This window comes from Lissotriton helveticus, chromosome 10 (assembly GCF_964261635.1).
Source record: "Lissotriton helveticus chromosome 10, aLisHel1.1, whole genome shotgun sequence".
NCBI lineage: Eukaryota > Metazoa > Chordata > Amphibia > Caudata > Salamandridae > Lissotriton > Lissotriton helveticus.
In genome coordinates this window covers 1,092,940,734-1,092,960,128 of record NC_136071.1, presented here as the reverse complement: position 1 = coordinate 1,092,960,128, position 19,395 = coordinate 1,092,940,734, and the positions used below count along the sequence as shown (strand labels likewise).

The following is a 19,395-nucleotide window of genomic DNA, read 5'->3' as shown; positions in this document are numbered from 1 at the left end:
GGACTGGTTCCATATCCTTATAAACCAGGGATACTGTTCTGGTATACCCATTGAAAGCACATAAAGACCCGTTGGATGTGAAAACGTTCTCTATTGAACATGGAGGATAAGATCCTGGGATGGCAAGTAGGTTACTGCAGGTGGTAGAGACTGTGGTGCACCAAGGCCAGAATGGGATCATTCCTGGCCGCAATATCCATCTAAATCTTCGTTGCCTCTTTTGTGTGTTCAATATGGTGCTGTGGGCAGATCCCCTGCCTATGGTGTCTCGCTTGATGTAAAAAATGAAGGAAAAAAAACAACATAGCCAAAGGTTTTTACGCTCCTCATGAAGATGGGTTTTCGGAAAAATATGCTGAGATACGTCAGCTATTCTCATCCCCAGTGATGAGGGTCTATATGGGACAAACTATATCTCTTTAGTGGCCCATTTATAGTGGTCCTAAGCTTGGGTACCCCTTGTCCCAGGTATCATTTTCACTGTCAATGGATTCCCTGGCTGTTATGCACTAGGCCCCAAGAAGATGGTATGCAGCTCGTGGGTGTGATGGATATTTTTTTGCTACATGTGGACGATGATCTGTTATTTTGCAGAGACCCTGCAAATAGTCTGCCTGCAGAGATGTAGTCTACGAACAAGGGTACGTGCTTGTATTTACTGCTGACTTAAGATCTTCTGCGGGGGGCACGATCTATGTGTCGGTACCGCGTTACAACTGCGCATTCTTTTGAAGCCTGATTCTGCGGGGGGCACGACTTTGTGCTTGCACCGAATTGTGCGTGTGTGTTGCTCTGATTATCTTAATCTGTGTGGGGCTCGATTGAGGTGCTCCGCACATAGCGTTTTATTCTTTCAACGAAAGTGCTTGACATTGCGGCTCCTGTGTGTTTTCTGCTGTGAGAGGGCAGGGGGACACCGGCAGCAGGCTTTGTGTGTTTATGCAAACTTTTTTAATACGTACATCGCATTTTAAAATACAGAAGTAACACTCACTGTTTGAAATTTGCTCTTCCCCCTCCCCGTTCTTCCCCGAGCCTCGCTCGTGGGTGGAGGGAGGTCTCTCTATCCCTTTCCACTTCCGGCGGAAGCGGGGGTGAGCGGTCTAGTCAGCACACCGCCGCCTCCCTATATTAATCGATGTGCTGGTCGACGCGCAGCGGACGAGCGCAGCGGGCGCGACGATGGCGCGCCGGAGTCGCGCCAGAGTCCAGCCCGTCTACGCCCGTCCGCGACCGGACGCGGCCAGGGGCCACATCCCTTGTTAGTAAAAACTCAGCCTCTCTCATGACATACTCCAGAGATATCCTTATGGCCCTTAAACCTCCCCAATGTTCGCATACTATTCCTTTGGATGCTCAATCCTCCCCCTACTCCTGTCCTGATTGTTCTTTCAGCCTTTTAGCATTACCCTCCCGGTTAGACATTTCGTAATCAACTTTTCCATGTAAAAAGAAACAGAAACTCCCCTCTAATACAATGAAGTTTATCAACTTAAACTGCAGATCCCTTCCTAAACACTGCAGAAATATTTTTGACCTCCTGGTTTCTTCTCAACCGGATGCCTTGTTTTTGACGGAAACCTGGTTAAATGACCACTCCGGTCCTGACATTGCCGCATCTCTTCCGGATAGTTATACTTATGTTTCCAGGAATAGAATAAAAAAGGAGGGTGGAGGGATTGCGATCGTTTTTAAAAAACACTACTCATGTAAATGGGAGGACCCACACATCCCCAACTGTGAAGCTGGGCTGTTCAAAATATCTTTATCTGCCAACTTCACGCTGTCTGGTGTCCTCATTTATCGCCCCCCGGGCCCAGCTGGTTTATGGGCGTCCTCACTTGCTGAGTATATAGCTCCACTGCTACTGAACTCAACAAACTTTGTTCTCGTTGGAGATTTCAACATTCATTTTAATGACAACGCGTGTCCCAGTAGCTCTACTCTGTTAGCTGACTTAGCTGCCCTCAACATTAGCCTGCATAACACCGGCCCCACTCATAAAGCAGGTAATCTACCGGATCCTGTGTTATCCAATCTTGCGGCGGTTGAGTGTAAGCCAGCTTTACCGGTTCCCTGGTCTGACCACTTTCTTGTGGAGTTTTCTATCAGCACCGAACCAGGCCCAACCTTTTCAACTATCCCAGCTAGACCTAGATTGACTAGAAATTGGAAAAACTTGGATACGAACAAACTGAATGCTGCCCTCTTGGTCTCTACACCACTTAGTGAGGTTAATTGTCTTGCGCAGGCGGACATTATTAATAACTGGCTTACCTCTGCTGTTGATTCATGCCTTCCTCTTCGTAAACAGAAATTTAATTTACATCACCCCCCGGCCCCCTGGTTTAATGACCAGCTTAAAATAGCTAAATCCGGCTGCAAACATCTTGAACGGAAGTGGCGCTCCAATTATGACCCCCTCCTCAAACTAGAATATAAAGCTGCGCTATCCAGCTATCATGCCCTCTGTAAAAATGCTAGAACGGAATATGTGAATCTCTCTATACTAAATGCTCAGAACCGCCCAAAGCTTTGTTTAAGGTGGTTCAAGAACTCTCGGGCGCCACTAAGCAAACCAAGGCACCCTGCTTAGATGAGACGCAATGTGACGCCTTAGCCGATTTTTTTTGTTTCAAAAATTGAAAACATTTACTCTGATTTCGGCTCCACTATTCCAGTTGTTTCTACCATTTTTCCCCCTTCGTCTAATTCCCAAACTTCGGATTCGGATCTTTGTACATTAGAATCTGGAATTACTGCCTGGACTCCCTTGACCATACTCACTTTACGCAACATCATGAGTACTATAAAATCTGGTTCTCCTTTAGATCCCATCCCCCCTCAAATTCTGTCTATCCTTGATTCCCCTTCACTTAATCTTATTCTGGAGCTACTTAACACCTCACTTAGGGAGGCTAAGGTTCCCCAATCATGGAAACATGCGATGGTTGTACCACTGTTAAAAAAAGCTAATGCTGAACCGAATAATCTGGCTAACTTCCGTCCTATCTCACTTCTGTCAGTTTTCTCTAAAATCTTGGAGAAGCACATTAATCAACAACTCACTAATTATATCGAAGCCTATACTATCCTACATCCTTCTCAGTCGGGTTTTCGTTCAGGTTTCTCCACCGAATCTACATTATTGGGAGTGTCGGAAACTATTAGGCATCTGGTAGATAGAGGGGAAACCGTGGCACTTATCCTGCTGGATTTAAGTGCCGCATTTGACACGGTTTCCCACTCTATCCTTATTAACCCCCTCAGATCTTTTGGCATTTCCCATCGTGCCTTAGAATGGCTTATTAGTTTCCTGAGCAATAGGACGTTTCAAGTTTTCTCAGTCTCATCAGCATCCAAAACTCATACATCAGCATACGGGGTTCCGCAGGGTTCCATCTTGAGCCCCCTTCTCTTCAATCTGTACGTAAGACCTTTGGCTACGATTGCGGAGCAAGCGGGGCTCTCCATTTACTCGTATGCTGATGATACTCAGCTAATCTTTTCATTATCCACCAGTCATACATCCCTCCCTTCCTCCTTACGTCTCGGGCTTAGTAAAATCTCTGCTTGGATGTACGAGAATAAATTAAAACTGAATGGAGGGAAAACTGAGCTTCTCCTGTTTGGTACAAATTGTGATTTATGGGGGCCCTCTCTTTGGCCTGACCAAATGGGCACTCTCCCTTTGCCCTCCAGAACTGCTCGAAATTTGGGCATCACTTTTGATGACCAATTATCAATGAGGGACCATGTTGTGAAAGTCTGTGCCACTTGTACGGTCATTCTCAAGTGGTTAAGGAAAATCATCTGGATGCTCCCTCCTGACACCCAGAGAACCGTAGTCCAGGCACTAATCACCTCTCGCCTGGACTATGGGAATGTTCTCTTTCTGGGTGCCGGCAAGGAGATTGTCCTGAAACTTCAGACTGTTCAAAACATGGCAGCTCGCCTTCTTGGTAATATCCAGAGCAGGTCTCCTATCTCCCCCTTTCTACGTAGTCTTCACTGGCTCCGTATTGAGAGTCGGGTTAAGTTTAAGGCTCTGTGTTTTATACACAGAATTATTGCGGGCAATGCCCCACAATACCTTAAATCCTTTATTACTTCTTATGCCCCTTCCCGTACTCTTAGATCATCTTTTCAATCCAAGCCTCTGATTCCTAGGATCAAGAGAGCAAGAATGGGTGGCCGCTCATTTTTCTTCTTGGGTCCATCCCTGTGGAACTCTCTTCCGCTCTGTCTTCGGACTGAGCCCAACTATCTGAAGTTCCGCGGGAATTTGAAGACATGGTTATTCAACCAGTAATTGTTGCAATTTCCTCACCTTGTTGGTCAGCGCCGGGAAACCTTTGGGTAGCTGTGCGCTTAATAAAATTAAAAATAATAATAATAATAGTCTCTGATGGACTTTACACAACTGTGGTTTGAGAACCTGGGAAGTTGTGCCCGTTTTCTATCCGAGACAACGTCCCCTTGGCGGACGTCTTCTTTCAGCGGTATACCTGGGTGTCTGAATTTGTTTTAGATATTGAACGCTTGTTTATGGCTAATTTGAGCAAGGCTTTGACATCGGTGAGGCAGGCAGTGCCCGTCTGGATAAGACTGCCATTGTCTCCAATAAATTTGACTGCTGAACTAAGATGTTGTTCCGAACTCGTCTGCTGTATTATTTTGTGGCTCTCTGTCTGAGCATACATTGTGTTTTTGTTTCAAGAAATAAACTCGCTTCCCTGTAGCTTCACATGGGGACAATCTAGGAGAAGGTGGTCTCTGAGGAAGGTTATTCATCTATTGATGAGTTTGATATGGGTGGCCCCTTTACAAAGGTTATTATCTGTTGGCGCTACAGCAGTGGCCTATGAGGTGGCTCGGAAAGGCTGGAAATGTGGAGCGTATGGAGGTAATGCAGAGTCTGTATGAATGATCTGTTCAGGATGTCCTGATTATTCGACATGACATTAACAAATACTGATTATAGAGTCTTGCATTCTGCACGGCGATGTGTTGTTAAACGTTTCTGCAACGAGCTGGAATAAAGGTGGCATGTTCCCCCAGGATATCCTTATTGCAACTCGCTAGATTCAAAGACGTAGCTAGAGCCCATCAGCATGGTCGGAGTTGGGGATTTTTACAGTAGGGTACTTATATAATGATGGAGTGCTCCACGCCTTTAAATCGTTGAAAGAGGAATATGATCTGGGTGCAGGCCAATTTCACGCATTTTGGACCCTGACAGATGTCGTATAATTGACATGCAATTGAATGCAGAGAAGCCACCCAGCAATCGTGCATTGACTATGTTGTTGACAGCAGGGTAGAAGTCGAGGGAGGGTCCACGCAGGTAGACGGCGTCTACCCATATATTTTCTCAAGATGGACGCCGTCCCACTGCTAAGAAGTTGGGACCCAGTGAAGTAAGCTGAACTTGTCCCGGTGTAATTTTCCGACACCAGGACACATTCAGCAGAGCTTGCACGTTGTCTGCTTTCGCCAGCAACAACATGCAGTCAGGTGAGAGGCTTTTTTATTTTTCCCTATAGCTGGGCCAAGACAAAGGGCTGATTTAAGGGCCATCAGCTCTCCCTTTGTGCATTGCAATCCTGACTGGGAGGAATCTGCAGCCTCACACCTGTGTGCAAGAGCAATGGAAGGGGAAAAAGGCACTCAACTTGTTATCACTTCGCAGGCATTTAAGAGAAACTAGGATATGGAAGCAAGCTTTTCAATGTATTCATTCAGCCATTTAAAAACCAATTTTTAAAATTAATTATTTTACAGAAGCCACTTCCGGTGAAACCACATGCGATGTGACGCACGGTGATGTCACAAGCCGTAATGTCATTTGCATACAATCTAACTTAGTCTCACCACTTTTTGATTAAGGACTTGTGCCCTGGTTGACAAAGGTTGGCAGACGCGCAGTCTCAAATCTCTACTCAGCTCTGCTGCCAGAGCTTTACTCCGATATAGCGGGAGTTAAGATGAAATGAGACTCTAATCTCAATAGGGACTTGGTGATAAGTTATGTGCCTAATTATAGAAAATTATAAATTGAAATCAGAGACTCAAATATACGAAAATGAACTATATTCGTCAGACTTATTTAGCTCCCCTAGAATTGCTAGACTCTGACCCGGGCCCTAGATGTTTGTCTGAGATACAGGAGCCTGAAGGCTAACTTGAATCATATGGTTTGGGGCTGTGTGGGATAGCTCAGAGTTGGACACAGGTTATCCCTTTAATGAATGATCTTATAGGAGGAAAATTGGTAGTGGCACCCAAATGTTTTGTTTGGGTAATTTACGTAGGGCATCAAGCAAATGAACATATCTGTAAATTAATTGAACTGGCACTGATTTTAGCAAAAAATAAAGTAGTTTAGAAGGCGGCGGAAGGTCATAGCATTGCGGCATGGCTGTGTGATATACACAGCTGGGCTAGAGATGAGGTCCTTGCAGTCATGTAGAGGCAGAGGATGTCCGGGAGATGAGCACTGCATGGAGACTGGATGCAGTTCTGGTCAAACTGGAGTCCAAATCCAATGAAAGGCGTCCATGAGCCCTGGGCACAAGTGTTCTGCTTCTATGGCTGGATCTCCTCTGTTGGGTCATGTGTTCCGACCTGGAAGCCCTCACTTTGCACAGCCTAGAATTGTAGGTAATGTTTCTGAGCTATTCCCATCAGACTTAATTCCTTGTACAGATACAAGTGGTCCGATCATGAGAAACATACTCTTTCATGGCTGATTTGCACTCTCTTCCAGATTGTTCTTCCTTGTTAAATTGTATGTGATTTTTCGTAATATGTTTTGTCATTTTCAAGGGCATATTGTAATATGTTGTGCATTTGTTGAAATTCCAAAGACAATGTGTACATTCTTGTAATCATACTGAAGTGAGTGTGTGCGCTTTCACCACATAGACGTAAATTATGTGCTTAGGGAAAATCAAATATGTGAAGTAAAAACCTATTAAAAACATGTAAAGGATGAATGACGTAGTCGGTTCTTTAGGAATTCATACCTATGAATTTGCATGTTACACATAGATCTCACCAGATGGCATTGGACTATGTTACTGGTTAGCAGTAACTTCCAAATTGGCACTTTAAATCTATTTTCCCCCATTGACCTTTGCCTTACTGCCCTCTTCTTTCTTGTTCCCATCCCCTGCTGCTCATGTCTTGGTATTCGCTTTTCAGAGTGGAACTCAGAACACCTGGGTGCTACATAAATGGCACAACTAGTGCAGAGGAATGCTACATATAATCTATACATTTATATTACATTTCGACGGGTTTCCTGACAAGGCTCATTTAATAACAGCCCTTCAAGCAGGGCAGTTACTGGATACACATATCTGTCTGTTTCTGGGTCAGTGTATCATACTGAAAGGAGTTTCAAGCTTTAGTATCTTAATATCGATTGTACGAGGGATTAAGATAAGACAAAAATAATTCATATGGTTTTTCTTGTAGGAAAGTTAGAACAGTGACTCTCAGTTTTAATTTTTTTTAATTTTTCAATTTGTATGCTGGATTAGAAGGATCAATAAGGCGAATTGGCATTTAATTTATGACCGATAACTGTACTATTGCCTTTTTTTCAATTATTTAATTAATAGCTTATACTTCTTTAACAGCTGTATTCTGATGGTGGTAAGGCTTGTGTCTGTAAATATAAGCTTCTGATAGCTGCCTATGCAGAAGAGTAAAGTCTAGTTTGAGGAATGTATCAGGCTACCTCCTCTCTCCAGCACAGGTGAGCTGGCTCCAGCCAGCCCCCAAGGCATCTATTGTAGACTTGTATAAAAAGCTCTATTCATGTGCAGTGTTCATTGAAGGTGTTGTAGCTCTGGCACAATGTGTTCCTTTCATTAAACTTGGTCTCTCTTTCTTCCCTCCATCTCTGTTCATTCCTGCCGTCACAATTCTTGCTGGAGACAGGAGGCTACCACCTTGCCAACACGGCTCGCTGCTGGACGTACCTGACCGGGGTCATTCTAGGGAGAACGCTCTCTTCGGAGATACCAGATCATGAGGTAAGGTCTCCGACAAAAGCCTTCCCTTCTCCTTCGAACGTGGGGCGGGAGCAGACGCGGGGTCATCCAAGCTTAGTCATTCCATCTAATCAAATCCGCATCCTCACCACTCAATACTATTTTGTTGAGAGACACTGTGGTAACAATAAAACTCTGTCCCAGCTTCATAGTGGACTCTTGTTCGGAAAATCTGAGATGGTCTGGCATTTTTATGTGAGACATTTTCAAAAGCCAATCAACTTCAAATTCTTCACTAATTGGCAGAAGGGCTCTAAACAGATTTGGCCTGTTCACACAAAGGAACTCTTTGGGTATTTCTGCATTTTTAATATACTTGTTTTCTATATAAGAGGCCACTTTTCCCTGCCCTATAATTCAGGGCTGTTTTCCTAAAATAAGCAATATACAGTTACATCTAATTTAAAGTCTCCTGCATGCTGTTGTTTTACTTTCATGGTCTGCTGTAAAAATTCAAGTTTGTAACTTTTATTACCTTCACTGACTTACATTTTAATATGAAGCCTTGGATATTGATACTATTTTCATGGTTGGTGCTATCAGTGCTATAATGGATTGATGACGATATTAAACTTGTAGAGGATTGTCTTGATTGTGCTTGCAGTAGTACAGACAGCAAAGAACCGGACAAAAAAAAGCATTTTGGTGAGAAAATTGTGAGCCCAAGACTTCAGTCGTCAGGCTCTGAACTAGATCTACACCATGAATTACTTTTGATGTATGATTAATTAAAAGAAGTCCTCAGCTGATACGGGCATCCCTTATGGATGGGATGGCTCGTTCAATAGAAATGTCTGCATACGGAGCAAGGGTGATTGAATAATCCAGGGTGTTGGGGGTTTGTTCTGTGCTTGTTGTATACTTACAAGGATGCACACTGAATCCTAGTATTCACCTCTACTCCCCAATTAAATTTTCACCTTCATTGTTTGCACATCCTATTCCTTGTTTATTAGTCTTTTACCAACATGTGTGGACTGCAACCTGCTTTTCAGTCCTTGTGATCGTTTGGCCCAAGTCTAGTGCTTGGCACTCAAATGTAGGCCTTTTCAGTATATTTTAGACATTCTGGCCCACATTACGATGGCCGTCGGTCGGACCTTCGTCCGCCATGGTATCGGGCAGGTGACTGTCTGACAATGGTTCGGCGGTCCCTCCTGCTCTATTTGGATAAGGCTGCTATGCAGGTGGTTGGAAAGTACTTTTTTCTACTGTGGCTTGTGCTGTAGCACAGGAAAAGTGATGTAGCACAAGCCGCAGTAGAAAAAGGCACTTTGTGCACATCCATGCACCGTGTGCCAGGCACCATGTAGTCCGTCCCGATGTCGCAAGAATGGCTGATGAGGACCATTTGTTCCTGTGAAGACATAAATTGTAGGCTCTATTTGCCAACTGAGCCATAGAGACAGTGCCAGCGTCAGAAGTAGGATGTGGTTTTTATTCCTGCTGCTTTCTGGTGCTGAAGAAGGATGGAGACCTCTGCCGTATATTGGATCTCTGCCCTCCCAATGCCTTCCTGAGGAAAGACAAATGCAAGATGTTATCCTTGGCCCAGGTCTTGTCTGCCATCGAACCACTGAATGGTGGTGCAGGACCTGCAGAATGCGTATTTCGACATTCCTGTCCTGAAAGCTCAGAGGTACTATCTGTGGTTCACCGTGATGTGCTCCCTTTTAGCCTTACCAGGACACTCGTTTGTTCATGAAAGTGATGGTAGTGGTTGCAGCTAACCTTCTAGGTCAGAGGCTGGCTGCTGAAGGGGGGCTTGCCCCATGCAGTTGTCAACCACCTCCAAACTACGGCGAACCTCCTAACATAATTTGGGCTCACTATCACCATGCCAAACTCACACTGGTTCCTTCACAGATTCTCCCCTACAATAGAGCCATTCTGGGTATGGTGCTTTATTGCAACTATGCCCCAGAGCAGAGAGTGCAGGACAATCGGACTATGATACTTATTCTTCAACCTCTGTCCTGGATCTAAGTGAGGATGACTCTAAGGCATCTGGGACTAATGGCCTCCTGCATTCTGCTGGTCAGGCACGGCAGGTGTCATATGCGGGCTCAGCAATGGTATCTGAAATCCCAGTGGGCACATCACTAGGGGGCTCTCTCCGAGCTAGTCCAGATTTCGGAGGAGACTGTGAAAGATCTGCAGTGGTGAATCGGGTCAGTGCTACACCTCTCTACTTCACCAACAGAGTTAACAGTGATAACAGATGCATTTCTTCTGTGTTGGGGCGGCCACCTGGCTGAGGTGGAGATCAGAGGCCTCTGGTTTCCAGCAGAGGCCCAGAGCCTCATCAACCTGTTGGAGCTGCAGCCATCCATTTGGCATTCAAAAGAAGGCTGGTTCTGGTGTTCACAGACATCACCACCACCATGTGGTATTTTAACAAGCAGGGTGGGGTCGTGGACCCTGTGCTAGGAGGCATTTCACCTCTGGGAGTGGCTGGAACACCAAGGAATTTTCCTGATGGTGTAACATCTTGCGAGATCTTTGAACTCAAGGGCGGACAAACATAGCCATTGATGCCTTGTGGACCAAGAATTGCGGTTCCATCAGGCGGTGGCGCAAGTCCTTTTCTGCAAATGAGGAGAACCTTGGCTCAATCTATTTCCCTCCGCCGAGGACGCTAAGTGTCAGCACTTATAGGCAATGGAGTTACCAAAGCAGATCTTGCTCAAAGACGCGTTACACTTAGAGTGGAACTTGGGACTCCTATACTTCTTCCCTGAAATACCTCTCCTGCCCTGGGTTCTGCGGAAGATCAGAACTGACCGGGCCCAAGTCATCCTTGTGGCTAAGGATTGGGCATGGAGACATTTGTATCCAGAACTCCTGGGCATGAGCATTTGTTTTCCCATCAGTTTGCCACTCCAGCATGAACTTTTGTTACAGCAGCTGGGCAGGGTCCTGCACCCCATCCTGCGCACACTACACCTCCATGCTTGGAGATTGAGTGGTGGAAGTTGAGCACCTTTGACCTTCCTTCTGATGTTGTAGATGCAATTCTGGCAGTCAGGCATCCCTCAACTACGTCTGTATTTGCATGCTGTTGGAACAGGTTTGTGACCTGGTGCGCTACCAAGGAGGTAGTCCCACTCCATGCCAAGCTGTTTGAGGTTTTATTGTTTGTTTTGTCTCTACCCCAGAAAGGCCTTACTTTGCGCATTGTTTAACACCTTGAACGCTATGGGGATTTTTCTCCTGTGCTGGGATTCTACAGATACCACTTTACATGACGAGCTGGGCTCGTCATCAGCGTAGCAGGAGGCTACTGCATGACGAGCCCAGCTCGTCATGAGCGTAGAAGGGGTTAAGGGTACCTTTCCTAATTTCGTGCTTTTTCTGTTTGCTGGACCAACCCTCTTTGTTTAAGTCACCAGTTGTGATGTGGTTTCTTAAAGGGTTACAGTAGTTGTTTTTACCTCCTCAATTTATCATAATGCAATGGGACTCGAATTTAGTTTTGACCTTCCTAATGTGTTCTCCATTTGAACATATGCTCCTCTGTCCTCTCAGGTTACTCACCCTCAAAGCAGTCTTTCTTGCCACCATAACATTGGTACAGAGGTTGAGTGAGCTGTATGCTCTCTCACCTAACCCTCCTTACAGTTTTTTCTGTCCAGGCAAGCTGGTTCTTCGGACTCGTTCCTCAGTTTTGATCAGGGTGGTGACTCCTTTTCACATTAGACAGACTATCACCCTTCCATCATTCTTTGGTCCACCTCATGCCACTAAGGAAGCAGGGAGATTACATCAGCTGGGCCCAAAAAAGGCTCTCATCTTCTACATCAATTGTGCCAAAGACCCCCAAGTGGACAATCAACTCTTTGTTGGCTTTACTGGAGCTAAGAAAGGCAAGGCAGTGCAGAAAAAGAACTTCTCATGCCGGGTCGCGCTCTGCATTAGGGTCTGCTACGCTGTGGCTAAAAAGCAGACTCCAGAAGGCGTGCTGCTTTATTCCGCCAGTACTGCTACTACTACCTTGGCATGTGGAGTGACTGTGCTGGACATTTGCCAGGTGGCTACATGGGTATCTCTACCTACATTCACAAACCACCATTGTCTGGACAGTCAGCACCATTGAGATGTAAATTTTGCTGGCTCTGTCCTGCAAGAGTTTTTGGCTTGAGCCAGTTCACATTCCCACCAGCTATGGTGTATTGCTTGGGTATGTATTCTAAGGTGAGGAATTTGTGGTTAGAAGACTCTCTTAAGGGAACAATGTATTTACCTCTGGTAAAGCTTTTTCTAGTAGAGACTCTTTCTAACTGCAGAGTCCTCACTGGCCCTCACATCCTGTGAACCAGACTCTGTCACCTAAAACCTAAAAAGATCCTAATCTAGGCATATGCACACTGATCACAACTAGTTTGGATTTTGCGTTCACATATGCGGGCGCCGAAGGGTGCAGAAAGCAACTGATGTCAGCATGCATGGGTGGCACTTATATAGCCTGGTTCAAGTCACATCCGGCACGGACAACACGAACGCAGAGTCACAGGTGCCATCTCCCGGGGAGCAGGAGTACTGCTTCAAAGTTTTCTGGAGGCAGTCTGATGTCTAGGGAGTCTCTATCAGAAAGAGTGTTACCGAAGAGTGGTAACTAGTTGCCAGAATTGTTCCTGAGTTCCCCTTTGGCTTTGGTAAGAGCATCTTTTCCCATGGATTTCATGCCATCAAGACTGCTTCTTCTATAACACCACAGTCTGTAAGAGTAGGCTGAGAGACCCCCCAATGAGCCAAGAAAGAGGTATTTAGGGATTTTCCCCATTTGATATCCACCTTTGAATCTCCATAGCCTGGCTGTCTTGCAGGGGTACTCTTGACAATCTCTGTAATTCCCTGAAGCTCTAATATTTGCCCGATGCACAGAAGTAGTGCCACAGGACAACATTTTGGAGTTTTCCCAGTCCCTTTTTAGGTCACAGCCTACCAAACAGTGCAGCTGTGTGGTATGCAAAAGACATCTTGGGGATTTCATAAAGTTGACCTGGGAATGCATTCTGCCCGTTGCTTGTCATTGGCTTTGTGGTTTGTAACTCATATTTTCTGGCTTTCCATTTGCTGGCTTTAATTGCTTTAGACTGTACAGCTCAAGTTTGTACCTCTCCATGCCAAAGCAGTGTTTACAAGAGCTCATTTTCTACATAAAACAGACCTGTAAATCTTGTTCTGATCTCAACACGTTTGCTGGGAATTCTTAGTCCGGGGTCAAATGTTAGGCTGTGCCTTCGAGAGAGCCTGGTGCTTATTTTGCTTTCGCTCACTACAAAGTGAGAGCGTTTACAGGAAAGAGGAATGCAGTGTACTTTCCTCATAGAGCCTTCCTGTGCCCTTTAAAAAAAATTATATTAGACATCGCCATTTGAAAAGGTATCTTGTTCTTCAGCTGCACCAAACATTTGCCTTTCATTCCAGGGGCATGAAGTTCACTATTGGTATTATCAGGGTGGGTGGAAGCATGAATGTTTATAAAATCATGTGTAAAAACTATTCCACCCCCTCCCCCCCAAAAACAAAAACGTACACTGATTTAGTCTGAGGTACTAGTTACGTGCTTTCGTTCACGTTGATTAACTTGTAAATAAATGCTTTCCCATGTTCAGCGGGGGGCCATATGAAAAGTTCAGGAGGGTGCTTGTGGACCACGCTAATTTAGTCTGATGTACTAGTACTACAAAGATGAAACAATTTTCATGTGAATGAATTTTTGGAATTATAGCAGAGATTTTTCATGACACGTTGCGAAATTCCTCTTCTTTGGTGAGTCCATTTAATTTGTCAAACTGCCATTTTAGGAGCCAAGTACCAAACCGCATTCCTATATCAGCGTCAGCCTAACATATGATGATCTGGGGCCATTTACACTGTTAATTGCCCATTCACTGTCAAGCACAGGATAAGATCTTTTCACAGAAAAGAGCCAGCCACATTGTAACACAATTTATCTGAAAGAAACAGGTTAGTGTTAGATTCCTTACCTTAGAATATCCGCTGGCGGCAGACTGGATCCGGAAAGTTTTCGTCAGCAGTACCCCTGCCCGTCGCTAGGCGTCGTCTGCGGCTCCGCGTCCGTTGTCGGCATCGTGATCGCCGGGATCACGTCGGAGTACTTAGACGCCACCCTCGCGCACTGATGTCAGTTCTTCTTTTTTCCGCGCAAGCAAGAGCAGATCCGGGAAGAGCAGTACTCCAGTCAATTTTTGACTAACTTTTTGATCTTTTTTGATCACTTTTCGAGTCGACCCTCGACTCGCGGTGCCACTAGGGATGCCTGGTTTTAAACCTTGCAAGGACTGTCACCGCCCGATGTCGGTGACAGACCCCCACAGTCGGTGCATTTATTGCCTCGGGCCGACCATGATGACAAGTCGTGCCCGGACTGCCGGGCCTTGACCTCGATGGCTAGACGGGAGCGGTCCCGTAAGCTGCTCGAGATCCGGCAGTTGGCTCCATGCCGCGCGAGGTCCCGGTTGAGGAGGAAGTTGAGGGACCTGTTGCGGAGCCGCAGTCATCGCCGCTCGACGAGCCACCACCACTCGTCGGGCTACAAGTCCTCATGTAAGTCGAGGCATTAGAAAAAGAAGTCGAAGAGGTGTCATCGCTCTTTCGACTCCCCCCGTCGCGCGTGCAATGCGGCCGGGGGTTCGGGCGACACCGCCCACGCGGCTCCGTCGGAGCCGTAGGTGCCGCGTCCAGCTCCATACCCGCCGGTCCCTGGGCTGCACGGGACACCGAAGGAGGTTAGCGCTTTCCTCACGGCCATGAGGTCACGCTTCCCTCCGTCAGAACATGCTGAGGCGCCTTCGGGCCCCGTGGGTCCGACTGGGAGCCCTAGCAGGCCGGTGACTGCGGCCCTGGCGCCGTCGGGTGCTTCTGCCCCGGTGCCATCGACGACTCCGGTCCCGACGCCGCAGGGCTCCGCAGGATCCAGGCCTGGATCCGGGCTGTCGCCAGTCGACCTTACGACTCCTCTGCTGGCGCCGGCCCCAAGGGTGTCGCTCCCGGCGCCGTCTCCGGAAGACCTCAACCCCAGTTTAAGTCCGGGTCCGGCGTCATACTGGCGCCGTCTCCGACGCCGGTGGGTGAGGCCTTCACCTTCGACCCGGCTCCATCATTTTTACCTGATTATCGGGAGATGAATGATGCGGAGGACTGGGATGGGTCTGAGGACCCACTGGCACTGCAGTGCCAGTTGAGTCAGGACTGGGCAGAAGAGCTAAGGGATGCCAGTGGTCTGGACACTTTGCCCGACACTGGATTCGTCTCTCCTCCCTCCGTGGCTTCGGAGGAGGGAGCTGCTTACAGCGTGGTGTTGAACAGGGCAGCCATGACCTTGGCTCTTGAGCTCCCTGTCGCGGACATGAGGACTAACCTCCTCACTGAGGTGCTCAAACCGCAGGCAAGCTCCTCGGAGCCTCTACTGCCATTTAACATAGCCCTCACTGATGTTCTGCTGGGCACCTGGTCCAAGCCCTCCACAGGCCTCCCTGTGGATGGGAACATGGCCCGACGCTACCACCCGGCTCCGAGGGACCCTAGCTTTCTGTCCGTGCATCCCACCCGGAGAGCCTGGTGATTCAGGCCTCTGCGTCCCAGACCACATTCCCGACCGCTCCTCTGGATCGGGAATCCAAAAGGTATGATCAGTTTGGGAAGAAACTGTTCTCCTCTCTGAGTTTGGGGCTGCGGTCTGTCAACACCGCCTGCCTGTTGGGCCTTTACACCCACTCTCTGTGGGATACGGTTGCGGACGTGCTGCCACAGTGTCCGGATGAGGCCCTGGTAAAGCTCGCTCAAGCCCTGGCAGAAGGGCGGGATGCAGCACGTTACTCACTTAGATGTGGACTTGACACCACAGAATCGCTGGGTAGAGCGATTGCAACGACGGTGGCGGTTCGCCACCATGCCTGGCTGAGGTCTGCCAACTTTTCGGGGGATGTCCAGGCCACGCTCATGGACATGCCCTTCGATGGCCGTAGCCTTTTTGGCGACAAAGCGGATAGTGCGCTGGAACGTTTCAAGGACTCCAGGGCTACGGCCAAGTCCATTCGCCAGGCCAGCGCCAGCAAACTTCTGCTTTTCGCCCCTTTTGTGGCCAAGGAAGGGGCGCTTCAACACGTCCAGCCAGCCACAGGCCGCGGAACCAGTCTCAAAGCGGTCGCGGACGTGGTAACTGCCGCGGCGGTACCGGGGGACAACGGCAAGGTTACTCCACATCCGATCCCGCAGCATCTGCCTCTAAGCCTTCCTAGTCCGGCATTTCAGGCCCATTCGACACCATTGGGGGGCAGGGTTCGCCATCACCTCCTCCATTGGCGCACCATCACGTCGGACAGGTGGGTGCTGCAAATCGTGCGAAGGGGCTACTCCCTCCCCTTCGAGGCGACCCCTCCAGCCATGCCACCTCAGTACCACCGCATGTCGGGGGATCACTTGAAACTTCTGCAGGAGGAAGTTATGGCCCTCTTGGCCAAGGGGGCCATCGAGCGCGTTCCTGGGCCAGAAGTAGGACGTTGTTGCTATTCCCACTACTTTCTGGTACCCAAGAAGGGCAAAGGAGGCCTACGCCCTATCTTGTACCTACGGAGCGTCAACGGCTTCATCCGGAACGAGAAGTTCAAGATGCTGACTTTGGCTTAGGTCCTAGCTGCCCTGGACCCAGGAGAATGGATGGTAGCGTTGGACTTGCAGGACGCGTATTTCCACGTCCCCGTCCTGCCGGCCCACCGGTGCTACCTGCGGTTCACGGTAGGCCACGAGCACTTTCAGTTTACCGTGCTTCCCTTCGGCCTTACCAGCGCCCCTCTGGTGTTCACGAAAGTGATGGCGGTGGTCACAGCTCATCTGCACAGATCAGGGGTCTCAGTCTTCCTCTATCTCGACGACTGGTTGTTGGAGGCGGGCTCGCCCCAGACAGTCGTCTCCCACCTCCAGACTACGGCCGACCTCCTGCAATCGCTGGGGTTCTCCATCAACGTGCCGAAGTCACACCTGTGCCCCTCTCAGAAGCTCCTTTTCATCGGAGCGGTTCTGGACTCAGGATATTCAGGCTCTGATTCCGATCCTACAGCCTTTATTCCCGAGTCTCGGACAGGTTGACGCTGCGGCTCCTGGGGCTGATGGCCTCCTGCATCCTTCTGGTGCATCACGCCAGGTGGTGGATGCGGGCTCTGCAGTGAGACCTGAAGTTTCAGTGGGCACAGCATCAGGGCAACCTGTCCGACCAGGTCCTGATCTCGGAGGGCACTGCGAGTCAGTTGCAGTGGTGGCTCACGAATCGCGATTGGGTCAGCGGCAGATCTCTCTCCCTACCCCAACCGGAGCATGTAGTGGTGACGGATGCGTCCCTCCTGGGATGGGGGGGCCTCATGGGAGAGAGGGAGTTCAGAGGCCTCTGGTCTCCTGTGGAGTCCCGGCTCCAGATCAACCTTCTGGAGTTGCGGACGACCCGACTTGCACTGAAGGCATTCCTTCCCTCTGTCTGGGAAGTGTAGTGCAGGTGTTCACGGACAACACCACCGCCATGTGGTACTGCAACAAACAGGGCGGGGTGGGGTCGAGGACGCTTTGCCAGCAGGCTCTGCACCTCTGGCAATGGCTGGAACACCAGGGCGTATACCACTTCTGCCCAGAATGCTGAAGAAAATCACGCGAGACCGGGCCCAAGTCATCCTTGTGGGTACGGACTGGGCACGAAGATACTGGTATCCCGAGCTACTCAGCATGTCAGTCGATTCCCCGGTTCGTCTTCCTCTTCAGGAGGACCTCCTGTCGCAGCAGCAGGGGACGGTCCTCCACCCAAACCTGTCCAGTCTCCACCTACATGCGTGGAGGTTGATCGGCGGCAGTTGAGGCCATTTGACTTGCCGCCTGAAGTTTGCGATGTGATTCTGGCAGCCGGGCGTCCCTCCACAAAAACGGTATACGCCTGCAGGTGGAACAAATTTGTGTCATGGTGCACAGCAAAGGCTGTGGATCCACTCTCTGACCCCCTTTCAGAGGTTCTCCTCTTCCTTCTTTCTCCTGCCCAGCAGGGCTCTGCTCTGGGCACTCTCAATGGCTACCTCTCGGCCATTTCAGCCTTCTTAAGGCTTCCTGATCAGCCTTCTCTTTTCAAGTCCCCTGTCGTAAATAGATTCTTGAAAGGCATCACGCACATGTTCCCACCTGCTCCCTTCGTGATGCCTCAGTGGCACTTGAATCTTGTTCTAACGTATCTGATGTGCGCTCTTTTTGAGCCACTTCATAACTGTCCTCTTCGTCTTCTGACTCTTAAGACTGCATTCCTGGTTGCCATCACCTCTGCCAGGAGAGTGATGAGCTCCAGGCTCTATCTTCTAAACCTCCTTTCCTCTCTGTCCATCCGGACAAGGTTGTTCTAAGGACTCGTCCTTCTTTCCTGCCCAAGGTGGTCACAGCCTTTAATATCGGGCAGTCCATCACCTTGCCCACCTTCTATCTGCCTCCCCATCCCTCGAAAGAGGAAGAGAGGCTCCACCGTCTAGACCCAAAACGTGCGCTCTCATTCTACCTGGACCGCACTCGCCAGTTCCGGGTGGACAACCAGCTCTTGGTTACGTGGGCGCGAAAAAGGGACGGGTGGTGCACAAGCGGACCATCTCTCGGTGGGTCGTCTTGTGCATCAAGGTTTGCTACTCCTTGGCGAAAAAGGAGCCTCCTGTTGGGCTGCGCACCCATTCCACTCAGGCCACGGCGGCTACTACTGCCCTTGGTCGGGGAGTCCCCTTGCAGGACATCTGCCAGGCAGCTACTTGGGCCTCGCTGCCACCGTTTGCTAGACACTACTGCCTGGACAGCCAAGTCCGGAGAGATGGCTTTTTCGGCCATTCCGCTCTCCAGGACTTTCTGGTGTGATCTTGGTTCGCAGACCCACCACTGGGGTATCTATTCTAAGGTAAGGAATCTAACACTAACCTGTTTCTTTCAGATGCACAACTTACTTACCTTCGGTAATGATATATCTGTAAGAAACAGTAGTTAGAGTTAGATTCCTTACCGCTCCACCCAGCCTCCCCATTCTGCGAGCCGATATACAGGGCCCAAGTTTTATTGGAACCAGTGTCTGTTTCTATCATGGCTCTGCGTTCCTGGCGCGGATAGCTATGTACAGAACTGATGTCAGCACGCAAGGGCGGCGTCTAAGTACTCCGACGACGTCATCCCGGCGATCACGACGCCGACGACCGACGCGGAGCCGCAAATGACGCCTAGCGACGCGCAGGGGTACTGCTGACGAAAACTTTCCGGATCCAGTCTGACGCCTGGGGATATTCGAAGGTAAGGAATCTAACACTAA

The 19,395-nt window shown here is 48.7% G+C and overlaps 1 protein-coding gene across 2 annotated transcripts in view; it reads left to right on the top strand.

Moving 5' to 3' along the window:
* The window catches only part of HDAC8 (histone deacetylase 8), a 583,094-nt gene that overhangs the window by 468,249 nt on the left and 95,450 nt on the right, over positions 1-19,395 (top strand). Inside the window, exon 9 of one of the 2 annotated variants that reach the window (XR_013601699.1) lies at positions 7,947-8,045. Coding sequence is in view for 1 of the 2 variants with exons in the window: in XM_078663810.1 (XP_078519936.1) it covers positions 7,951-8,045 (95 nt within the window). In the remaining variant the exon portion in view is untranslated. The remainder of the gene's footprint in view (positions 1-7,946; positions 8,046-19,395) is intronic. The other variant, XM_078663810.1, reaches the window with a different exon arrangement.